Source organism: Phoxinus phoxinus (genome assembly GCF_949152265.1).
Source record: "Phoxinus phoxinus genome assembly, chromosome: 16".
Classification (NCBI taxonomy): Eukaryota; Metazoa; Chordata; class Actinopteri; order Cypriniformes; family Leuciscidae; genus Phoxinus; species Phoxinus phoxinus.
Window position 1 is genome coordinate 31,699,375 of NC_136891.1, and position 12,240 is coordinate 31,711,614.

Genomic DNA, 12,240 nt, shown 5'->3' on the forward strand with positions numbered 1-12,240 from the left:
ACCAGGCTAGTGTATATTAACTAATAAGTCACACGATTGTTTTTTGCTTTTATTGCAATGAAATATTCTATTCATTAGCCAAGTAACTTCTCATTTACTCATGCATTCGATTTATTTCCTTTTTAAATTCGTCATATAGACCATGCATATTTTCTGAATCCATAATGTGCCTATTGTGGTCAAAGAATGTACACAAATGCACAGCATGGTGTGTCAATAGGGATGCGTTGCAGTCCAAGACCAAATCCCCTTCCAGTCATTTTCATACCATCTTCATTTGTAATGATCTGAGCACTTCCAACTGTCTGTTTTCTAAATGCTACTGGCTGTGGAGAATGAAATGGACTACAGGAGTCTGAAGCGGGATGAAGAGTGAGTGCCCTAAAAAGCAGCTTTGTCTATGTGCCAGCTCACAGATATGATCTCAGACAATCTATGTGACCCACAGCACCCTTCCCCCATGCCTCCTCAGGGGGGCTCTGCTTCACTGCAGGATTAATCTGTCCCACCCAGTTCCCTTTCAGAGAAACGCAATGCCAGTGTATAGCCAATACACACATTAAATCAGTCAAATACAAAAATACGCGTATACTGTCATAACACTTCATAATGTACCGTTATATTAAATAAAGGCTTGCAAATACTTAAAATATGACATGAATAACATACAGCAGATTAGTAATTACATTTTGATGTACCATAAAGTATAGTGTCACTTTTTTAGATCATTTAGTTGTGTAGCAAGTATTTAATATTCAACACTAGATGGCACTATACATTAAGAATATATACCTTTCAGATTAAAATAATGTTCAAATGTTTATGATTGGATGTTTAAGTGATCTTGATTCATTGGATATAACATAATATGATATAGTATAATATAATATAAAAACATAACATGTCTTTATTTATTCATACTGTTCTTGGTAATATAATATAATACATTACAATATTATATTATAAGAAAATATAAGATTATATAAGATTATGTAAAATAATATAAAATTATATAAGATTGTTAGCAAGTTTGCAGACAGATGAAGATCATGATAAAGTTTAAATGCAGGATTTCATAATAATCCAACAGGCAAAATAACATAAGGTATAGCAACACATTCACAAACGAGACAGAACAAACACCGAGTGAAGGTGACGAACTTAAATACACATGGTGATTAACTAAGTGACAAACAGCTGTGATGAAGATTAGTGTCCATGGGAACTGATGAGTGGCGGGAAACTCAAACAAAGGAACACGGAACTCATAAGATACAAACTAAATGTATATAAAAGAATACTAAAAGAAAATAACTAATCATAAGTGTGACATTACGCCCCCTCCGAAGAGGTGCAACCTTGCCGAGGGAGGGAGGAGCCAAGATGTTGCTATGGCCAATGACAAAGCGAATACGCGGCGACGAGCGTCTGAGGCGGAGCCAGAGTGTCTGAGGACTGAGGCGGAGCCAGTGTGACAGAGAACAGAGGCGGAGTCCGCGGCGGAAGTAGAGTGACGACTGACCAAGGGGGAGCCGGTGGGACCATAGACAGTATATAAGATGGACACAGCGACCCCATAGACTTCAACGGAGAAAAGTGAAGCCCATTTGAAGCACTCACTTCCTGATCGCCAGGCGAACTGCGCAGGCTCAAACTGAGCTTGAACACGTGAGCAACGTGTCTGACAGCTGTCAGTCTTCTAGTAGCTGTGCGGAGAGAAATCTGAATAATTTCCTTCCGAATCTCGCAGAGACGGAGAGCGTGAGCATTAGCTGTCCATGAGCTAGCAGTAGGATCAACTTTATCACTCTCTGTGGGCTACTCCCTTGACTTTATCAGACTTTATGCCTCCACGTCCCCCCGATTGCCTGCGAGCTTCTCCGCCGGTCTATACGGTAATTTCTCTACAGTGCGACAGAGAGTCGCGTGAGTTATGACGCAATCGTTAGCCTATTTTTACAAAAACGGCTTCTACGGGGCCATAACGTAAGGTACAAGGTAATGGAGCCTTTTATACATTGTCGAGTTTCTTTAGAAATAAATAATGGACAAATGGAGTCTTTGGACGCATCAGATGTAAAGTTATTCGCTGTCAAAGTGACGCAAAAATGAATGGGAGTCAATGGAATGCTAACAGCAGGTGAAGTTCTGCTACAATGGCGGCGCCCGCGGAGGCTTCAGTTTCCGGCGGATGGATTACCCCCTTGGGTGGGACGAGGGAACACGGTGGGCTCAACTGTGTTCCCTCGTCCCACCGGCTCCCCCTTGGTCAGTCGTCACTACTTCCGCCGCGTATGCGGCTCGCAAGGTTGAGGGTGTCTGGCGAAGCCGAAGGTGGGAGGAGCCAAGGCGGAATGACAGGTCGAAGGGCCGAGGTGGAGCGAAGGGATTAGAGGCAGGAGGCGGAGCCACAAGACCAACGCTACTTTTGCGTCATCGAAGGGTAACGCCCCTTTTTGGGGGAAGACAAACGGATTCCCCTGAGAACAGAACTCGCTCTAGATCTGCAAAGTTTCTTGATAGCAAAAATGGCACAAACATACACACTCTCTTTGCCGGCCGAGGACCGTGAGTGGTATTTAAAGAAGCTACTGGATACGGGGATACAGAGGTGTCTCTTTGAAATGGTCGAAAACTGGATTAATGACCCCACGCAGTGGCCAAATATGGACTATTCAGACATCTACCACTATCTCGTGGAATCACCAAGTAGCAGCCTATTTTTTTTCTCATTAACACAGTCACAGTATGACAAACTAGACGATGAGGCCATGTCAAGAGGAGTCGGTGGTTTACTTGGATGATATTTCACTTGATTTAAGCTATTGACATAGCTCTCACTAGGCACGCTACCTTGGCTGTTAACTGGTTTTACTGTTGAAATAGTGGCAGGCTAGGACTAAAGTGGACTTGGTTGGTTTCTGCTTGTGTCTAGAAAGTGCTAGGACTTTGAAACTTGTAAAAAGGTTTACACTGTACGGCAAAATATGTATGGGACCTATGTATGTGGGGCTGTCAAATTGGATGTTGTGACATTACGCTATCCAATTTAGCCTAGAAGGCTTGATCCACTGCCGTTCGTGTTGTCACATGTAGCCCAGAGCAGTGGTCGTCGAAAAGTCATATAGGCCTAGTGCTAATCTTAAGATAGAGCAGACACCACTATAGCCAGAAATGATAAACAATGTCACTGTTTGTGTCTGACAGGCCTGCACACATCGGAAACAATGAAAAACATAAGTTAAGGCCCATAAGTTTTTCGTCAGTGGTTGGGTCCAGGCTGTTTTACACATAAAAACAGACAAGTGCTTTGTTTTTAAAAGCAGTGTTAAACCTTCTTGGAGGGTGTCTAACAAGCCCCACAACACCTGGGTAGCTGTGGAAAATAGTGGCAAAGTTAGAGCAGCTCACTGCGACTGCATGGCAGGGTAAGAGATCCATACTGTAGTGGTTGACTTGTGCTCACGTTTTCGTGGAATTGACACTGAATTTTTGTTTTACCCAAGACTAGGTGAAAGCTGTTCCCATGTGGGTGCAGTTCTGTATAAATTGGAAGCCTCAGTCCGCCTGGGCATCTCCACCACTATAAGTACCAGTAAAGCCTGCCAATGGAAAGCTGTTTCTACAAAAAAAGTTGAGCCATCAGAAATCCGCTCAATAGATTTTGGAGGCAGATGCAAGGGGCGTTACCCTTCAATGACGCAAAAGTAGCATTGGTCTATTGCACGACCTGAGGCTTTACGTCGCAGCAAGGCGTTCCCGGGGATGAGCAGAGCGTGTCACGGTTCATGAATTCACTGTCTTTTCCTTGTCTCGTGGGATCGTTGTGTTGTGTGTGTATCATTAGTGTGGGTGTGTCCTCTCATCTACTCGTGTATATATTCTCTGTGACTGGTGTTCTCTGGTGTCAGAGCGTTGTGGTGTTCCCGGTGTTTGTTCCTGTCCCGTTTTGGCTGTCTCCTGTGATCTTCGTTTCCCGTTGGATTGTTCCTTGTGTCGTCGTCATCCGCATTATTCGTCACTTCTCTGGATTCAGTCTTCAGCTTCATTCACCATCCACCACCAGCCCGGCTGCTCATCGAAGTCCCTGCGTCACTCTCCCGCCCCAGTGTGTCGCGTTGTGTGGACCTGACCAACTCTGTTGATTTCCTAATAAACATACCTGTTACCTGCCTTCTCTCTCTTTGTTGTCATGATAGAGCGGGGCTGGAGGACTGGCTGAGCTTTGTGGTGAAGGTGACAGAGTAATTCCCAACAGGTCAACGAAACAGTCTAAGTGCTGTCTTAAAACAGTGATGATTCAGAACAGATAATACAGGGTGGGACAGGGTAGGCGGTAGTACCTCCATGTCCAAATCCATCACCCGGTCCTTGTTGTCCAATTGCACCAGAATTATCTCGGCCACTGATGTCGCTGGCTCACACCCCTAGTCAGACTTGTGATGGATTTTTTTAATTAATCATAACTACATTTATTTTTCTTGCAGGAATAACATTCTAGTAGACAAGACTTAAATCAGGTGCAAAAGAAGAAGAAGAAATCTACCACAGACTCAATCTGGGGCTTCGGCTCCGGGGCGATGTTCGACGCTGTCCCTTTGTCTTCGGGCTCTGGCTCACTGATCACTGTGGGTGGTCGTTCTCTGTCGGCGGGGGGCTCTAGCGAATTCTCTGCGGTCGAGGGTGGTCGTGGACTGGGTCTGACTGTGTCCTGGATCAGACGCTCTTCAGACACCTGATGATGGCCTCCCTTCAGAGTCCAGTAAAGTCCTGAGGTGTCTGGGAGGTGTACAGGTTGGTGGTAGTAGGCCCAGTAGCTGCACTGCAACTTTAGCCAGCTCCTTTGTTTCCTGTCTGCCATTATTGGACAAACTGATTAATCCAGGTGTGTCTGATTATTGTTGTTGGTCAGGCCGACCTGGATTAATCAGTTTGTCCAATAATGGCAGACAGGAAACAAAGGAGCTGGCTAAAGTTCAGGAAGTAGTGCAGCTGTGCATTGTTCTGTACATATAAAAATCAATGACCTTTTGGGCAATCACAGCAAATTTTGCTGCATCATCAATTTCTTGGTCCGGTCTTATGTTGTATAATATAATAATAAAAACTGGTCTTTATTTATTTATAGTACCATTTCCTAATAATATAATATCATATAATATCATATAATATTACATGGCTTGGTTAAATTCTAATGTAGAATGCGGTCTGTTATTTCGCTGCTAAGTAGCCTAGAACACATCGTTGCCATGAAAAACAGAGCGTTGCCATGGACACGGAAGCAATACAATCGTTTTTAAATCAATAAACTCCTTTTAAAATCAATAGGAGCGATTCCCTGATATAATTGTAAAGCGCTTTTGGGTGTACAGTAGTATATGAAAGCGCTATATAAATGCCTCATTCGTTCATTCAAATGTATAAATGTAAATGATCATAACTGCCCATAATTTAGGGTAGAGTGGGGGGAAATGCGACTAGAAGTAACGTTAGGCTATTATAGAAGTATTCGATGGGAAGCTTATATTGGCGAAGTACCTGAGAGAGAACTGAATATTTTGTTCTTCTGGAAGACATTGGTTCTAGTTCTCGGAACCATTGACATCTTGTGCGCTGCATTGTGTAGGATGTGGTTACTGGTTACAGAAAGTGGGTAGCAATCAAAGAACACGAAAATCACACTCTTGCAGAGATTTTAGATTTGAAACTTGGAGCCCCGCACATTATATGCAAGAAAAAAAGTAAATTGTGCACAAGATTGACTTTATGTTGCAAATGAGTATATTTTCCTTTTATGTTCTTTTTTGTTTTGTAACAACTGCGTCTATATAACAACTAAATCTATATATTCCTGTTTGATGCTTTTTTAACTGTGACACAGTTTTGAGCTGTGTACATATGTTTGTGTTCAGAAATTATTGCATTATATTAAATGTAAATAAGGTGATGTTCTTCACTGATGTAAATAACAGTTATAAATAGCTAAGACCTTAAAGGGTTAAAAAAAAAAAAAAAAAAAAAAAAAAAAAAAAACTGCACCAGAGCAGAGGACAGCCTTTTTTTCTCTCACTTGCTCACTCTGGCTTTCTAGAGAACCCACACATTCACTGAAGCACATGAATCAAAGGTAGGCTTGAGAATTATACCAAAAAAAAACATACTTTTAACAACTTTGAAAAACTTTGTTATTGTTTATTGGATTACATAAATGTTATTTGACACTTTAACTTTGTTTTCTCTTCTATCTCACAGCTTATGAAAAAAAAAAATCCCCATCTCAAAAATGGTAGCCACTATCAATCCAACCATCGAATTCAACTTTTCAAGCTTTGACAGGAATGTAAACACTACCACTACAAATGGCTCTGCATTCAGTGACAATCTGGACATGGTCATCCGCTTGGCCTTAATTGTCATTCTTTTTATTACCATGTTGTCTCTTGGTTGCACAATGGAGATCTCAAAGATCAAGCATCATCTCACCAAACCCAAAGGGGTGGCGATTGCAGTTGGGGCTCAATTTGGTATAATGCCCCTCACAGCCTTCTGCCTAGCAAGGCTGTTTCAATTAGGTCCTATGGAGACTTTAGCTGTGCTAATTTGTGGATGCTGTCCGGGAGGAAACCTCTCAAACATCTTTGCTCTGGCTCTTCAGGGAGACATGAACCTCAGGTAGGCTAAATCATGAGACAATAAATACTGTCCCATAGTAAAACAAGGGAAAAGATTAGCTTAACCTTATTGAGAAATCTCCTGCAAATCTCATTTTAATCGTCTGCTTAGCCAATTGAGCAATAACAGATCACCTGACAATCAGCAAACCCAGATGTTTGCATAAGATGTTTGCATACCCTATAGACTAGAGAGTGTTCCTTGTGGTATTTGACATTTGAGTTTTATTTGTTAAAAACCTATACAGCATTTTTATTTAAAAACCCTCAAAAAATTAAATAATTGCTGTTAATTTCATTATTTACTGTATAGCACTCATTCCAATTCTGATTTTGAGGAAAGACAAAGCAAAACAGGATGTTTTTGTCACTGATCTACTGCAGCTTTCCCTCCAATGCTTTTCTCATTAAAGTTTCTTTCATCTACTGCATAAAACAAAATAAAATGTAATAAAATAAAATACCCAAAATGATGTAAAAACACCCATCCTGGAGAGTATCCTAGTAAACATAGTTGGCAATGTCTTATGTGAACGTAAACAGTTAAGTAACCTATACTGCCCGAAGGGTCGTCTCCGCCCTGGCCGCCTGCACATCCTGCTCCGCCCTGATCTCCCGAACTGCCGGTACTGTCCTGGAGTCTTCAGCCCCTGCTGACCCTCTTGAGGAAGACTCCAGGACGCCCGTCCCCTCCCTGGTTTCACCATGTACGGGAGTACTGTCACAGTTATGTTCTTCTGTCCTGTTCTGTATCTTGTTTTCATCTGTCACATGTCTTCCTTGTTCTATTTTCCCGCCACTTATCTGTTTCCATGGTTACTGTCATTTAGTTCATCATCTGTTTCACCTGTGTCTAGTTACTCTTCATCAGTGTTTGTATTTAGGCTACGTTTACACGTAACATAAACGGACATTTGACCCTCTCCGTTTTCAGAAAAGTGTTCGTTTACACAAACCCGTGTATATGCCGTCAAGAGCATGCCAAACCTATAGGTGGCGGTGTAACGAGAAGCTCAAGCCCACGTTAGCCAATCAGAATCCCGAAAATATAGGTCGCACTTTTGACGCAGTGCAAGTTCTGTCGCATACTGTGACGTCGACTGCCTAAAACTCAGTTTTTCTCAGTTTACATGCAAACGTGCAAACAGAGTTTTACAAAAACTCCACTCTGGCCGTAGTTTTTAGAAAGAATCGTTTTCAGAGGAGAATTCTCCGTTTGCGTGTAAACGAGGGGCACAACCGAAGGGAAATGTCTCCGTTTTTTAAAATAACCATGTACGTGTAAACGGGGCCATAGTTCCTTACAGTTCAGCCAGTTGTCGTCTGTTGTTAGTCATATTTTGTGTGTTTGAGTTCATCCTGCCTGCCTGTCTGTAGCTGTTCATTATTATTCAGTAAAAGTTTGTATTGGAGCTCTTTGCCTCTTCGTCGTCTTCTGCCTGCACCACACCGTGACACCTACATGCTTAGATTACATTATTTTTGGATTTCCTTGCAGGTGCCGCAAAACCATATTCATACGCTCAGTCACGCAGAGCCGAAGCACAACCGAAACAATGTTTTTCCGCAAAATGCATGCAGTCTTGTTTTTAAACTGCTGGGCCAAAAGTTGCATACAATATATTAAGTTACAGGAATTGTATTCTATCATTTTTAGTGCTAGTATTTAGAGAAAAATATTGTCTGTCGAAATGGAAGGCAGCTTATGTTGCACACAACGCATCTTCTTATTTCTTACTTTAACTATTTTCCCTCTCTCTCTCTCAGTGTTGTGATGACCACGTGCTCCACAGCACTGGGGTTGGGTATGATGCCCCTCCTGCTCTACCTGTACAGCCAGGGCTTCTCAAACCTGGTGCAGTATGTGCCTTTCACTGGCATCACAGTTGCCCTGATAATGATCCTGGTGCCCTGCGGTATTGGGGTCCTGATCAACTACAGAGTCCCCCAGTATTCTAAGATCATCATCCAGGTGTGTGCTAATTCATGCATGGATACTTTAACAATTTCTACATTGTAATGAAACCAAAAATGGTTCTGTATTGACAGTGCACACACTTGCGTTGTTCCTACGGCCGAATAACCGCCACGCTGATCCGGAAAACAGCACCACGATGGGGTCATTACTATGTTGTCAGGGTCTTATGTTTCAGGGCTCTGTGTTCCCCAGATTAATATATGGCACATAATGAACACATCAAAATGGATCCTATGTTCTCCAGACCAATGGTCTGTTAACACACATTAAGTAAGTTTGACCGTAAGGGGATCAGTGATGCGTAATCCTTTTTTGGCAATGAGGAAAAGTAATTCAGCACTGCATTATAAAGGAGGTGTTCCCGCCCCTAATTCGCATGCTTAAATGCCATTGGCTATTGAGGTGCAACGTATTATTCCAATCAGTATTTCTATGAGAAAGGTGTTCCCCATAGTGTTATAGGATGACGCAACATGGAGAGACTAATATTGAAAGGGAACTATAAAGTTTTAATAATCGTTCTAATTATATGCACCACAACTCTAATGACAACGGCACAGAATCACTTTCAGAGCGATTTTTTAATTTATTTTTTCCAGCTGATGAATGACAAAAACATTGGCAGCCAATCAGAATCCAGGCTGCTTTAAAGATCCTGAGCCTTTAAAGCGGAAGACGACATAACTGCAGTGCGTGCTTAAAATAAACAGAACTTTTGTATATATATTAGCATGGTGTGGATGCTAATATATTTATCATAATAGTTATCATTCTTAACTCTGTTTTTGCTATGTAAATAGTTCTCTAAACAAAGCCAAAACAAAACCTGTGCGTCTCCCAGCAGCATATGGTAGTGGTGTTTCAAATGAACGATTCCTTTACGCATTTAGACTGAAATCTGAAAAAGGCTGCCTCTGGACTATATAGGTTAAGCTTCACCCATTACGTCCAGAGACTGGGAGCTTGACATAACTTGGCTCTTATGAGTACCACATGCTCTAACCTTAACCCTAAACCTAATTTAGGTAGCCTAAATCTCCACCCATTTCAGCATCACTTGAAAAAATCCCCAACACAAACAAGCTTGAACGCGGAAACACAGACATATGCAGAATTACAGTTATTATGAGATTCCTATCTGCCTACCAAGTTTATACCCTCACAGGACTCATAATTACAATTTGTAAACTTAGATTTTTTTTAAAGCTCTGACTTGTCATCTTGTAATTATGCGTGAAAAAACAAGATCACCATTCTATGCTGCTCGACCACACAATCTGCTGTATTGTAAAGGGTGAATCCTCTGGCTATACATGCCATCAGCATGACAGACAAATGATATGAATTACAAGCATATTCTTCAAATATGTTCCTGTTTTATTCCCTGTTGGCTTGTAGGTTGGGTTGATGCTGATGCTGATCTCCTGTGTTGCCATTGGTGTTCTTGCTGGTATATTTGACGGAGGAAAACTTTTCACGGTGCTATCTCCTCAACTTATAGCCACAGCTGCGTTGATGCCATTGATTGGATTCACATGTGGATATATCCTGTCCACTCTGTTCAGGATGAATGCACCGTATGTATGTCCACCGGAATATGAAATATTGTATCTGGCCAAGGTGCAAATCTGTTCAACCAATTGATTTATTGTTCAGTCGCAGTGCACTTTTCTCAAGTGTGGTGTTCATCTGTGTTGGTCCTCAGCGGCAGACGTACTGTTTCTGTGGAGGTAGGTTGTCAGAACATCCAACTGTGTTCCACAATCCTGAAGGTGGCCTTCCCAGCTGAGGTCATTGGTCAGCTGTATTTCTTTCCCATCCTCTACATGGTGTTCCAGATAGTCGAGGCTCTTTTTTTCATAGTCCTGTTCAGATGCATTCAGAAGCTGAGTCCATCCCAAAAAGGTACACGAAGTCCATTAAACTTGTTATGAAAGTACATTTCCGAGAATAATGTTTATCAATTTATTTGATCTAAGTATTAAAAGTGGTAGAATTCTATTTTATTAAAGGGATAGTTCACTTTAAAATGAAAATTCTGTCATCATATACTCACCCTCAAGTTGTTTCAAACCTGTATGAATTTCTTTCTTCTGCTGAACACAAAGGAAGATATTTTGAAAAATGTCAGTAACAAAACAGTTACCAGGTCCCATCGACTTACATAGTTTTTTATTTCCTACTATGGAAGTCAATGGGACCAGTTAACTGTTTGGTTACTGACATTTTTCAAAACATCTTCCTTTGTGTTCAGCAGAAGAAAGAAATTCATACAGGTTTGAAATAACTTGAGGGTGAGTATATGATGACAGAATTTTAATTTTAAAGTGAACTATCCCTTTTAACCTAACGATTTATGTAGTGCTTATTTTAAAATATTCTAAATTCTGAAAAAGAACGGTTTTCTATTTTCTTACACAGAGACACAAGTGCACACAGCAGTGGAGAGAGCAGCTGAAGAAACTAATGGACCCTCAGTGACATACGAGGGGACTCTACAGTGCTTATAAGCTGAAAAAGCAATTTTAAGACAAAATATCACCTGTATGGTTTTAGTCCAGTTTTTAGTTAAAAGAGTTCATCATTGAAACGGTATAGAACTGAATGGACAGTTTTAAAATGCTTTTTGTTTACAAAATACATAATAAATTTGACTGTAGTACCTAATTGTTCTTTTGTACTGTCCTCCAGTCTCAACTGGAATACTAATAATTGTTTTAGTGCCATAATACAATAAACTATAGTCATACCAATAAAACAGAACTTTTCATAATTTAGTACTGGAGTATTTTTATTTTATTTTCCTAGTATAAATGTAAAAAGTAGCACTTTTCATCCAGGTTATGTGTGCAGGGATTGTGTAGCGATAGCAGTGCGTGTTGTCATAGTGGGTTCATTTTCACAGTAAGAACATACTGTTTTTTAACCTGTTTTATACCTAGAGATTGCCAAGGGGTACTTTCCATAAGATCATCTCTCAATGCAAATCAAGCCAGCTATTAAGCAAACTGAAATAAAACTGTGCCAATCTCTAGGTTTGGTGAAGGGTGTGTGATGATGTGGGGCTATTTTAATCCCAAAGGCCAAGGGAACTTTATCAGGATCATAGAATCCTGGATCCATGAAATAACTGGCCTCGAAAAATACAAATCTGCCTGGCTCTATGGGAATTTAACATAGGGGAGTCTTGACTTATGCACCCTATATTTTAAGGAAGAACATTTATTTATTTACGATACATTATTCATTCACAAAGAAAATTGGTGTCCTTAAAGGTTTGAGTTTTCCTCATTTTTTTAAATTAAGGCATTAAGATCAATTTCCAAAAGATGATTTTTTATTCCTCTTTTTAGTCAACTTTAGCATGGGTGTATTCACTTATGATATATATATATATATATAATGCCATCTAGAGTTAAATAAAAACATATTCGACACCTATTTTGAAATTGTTAAATGCATTTCAAAAGATTTAAATTGTATTTAAAACATGTCCTTAATGTATATTTGTGACACGGCTACTTATAAAGGCTAGTAATAGCATTTTCACTAAAATAAAGCAATTACAAACCTGAAAACAGTGCCCAACGG

General features: G+C 40.6%; 1 protein-coding gene across 4 annotated transcripts; it reads left to right on the plus strand.

The window, feature by feature from the left end:
- The first annotated feature begins 1,551 nt into the window (after window positions 1-1,551).
- On the plus strand, window positions 1,552-11,867 carry slc10a1 (solute carrier family 10 member 1). Of its 4 annotated transcripts, XM_079584187.1 has the most exons (7): window positions 1,552-1,761; window positions 4,488-4,794; window positions 6,253-6,672; window positions 8,439-8,643; window positions 10,048-10,226; window positions 10,355-10,554; window positions 11,071-11,867. In XM_079584187.1, the coding sequence occupies exons 3-7, from the start codon at window positions 6,284-6,286 to the stop codon at window positions 11,157-11,159; spliced, it is 1,062 nt and encodes a 353-aa protein (XP_079440313.1). In that variant the 5' UTR covers window positions 1,552-1,761; window positions 4,488-4,794; window positions 6,253-6,283; the 3' UTR covers window positions 11,160-11,867. The 4 variants fall into 4 exon arrangements, 3 of the variants coding, with proteins under 3 accessions (XP_079440313.1, XP_079440312.1, XP_079440314.1); XM_079584186.1 differs by lacking the exons at window positions 1,552-1,761; window positions 4,488-4,794 and adding an exon at window positions 6,069-6,127; XR_013794412.1 differs by lacking the exons at window positions 1,552-1,761; window positions 4,488-4,794 and adding an exon at window positions 6,090-6,127 and having other exon boundaries at window positions 10,048-10,230.
- The last annotated feature ends 373 nt before the right edge of the window (window positions 11,868-12,240 follow it).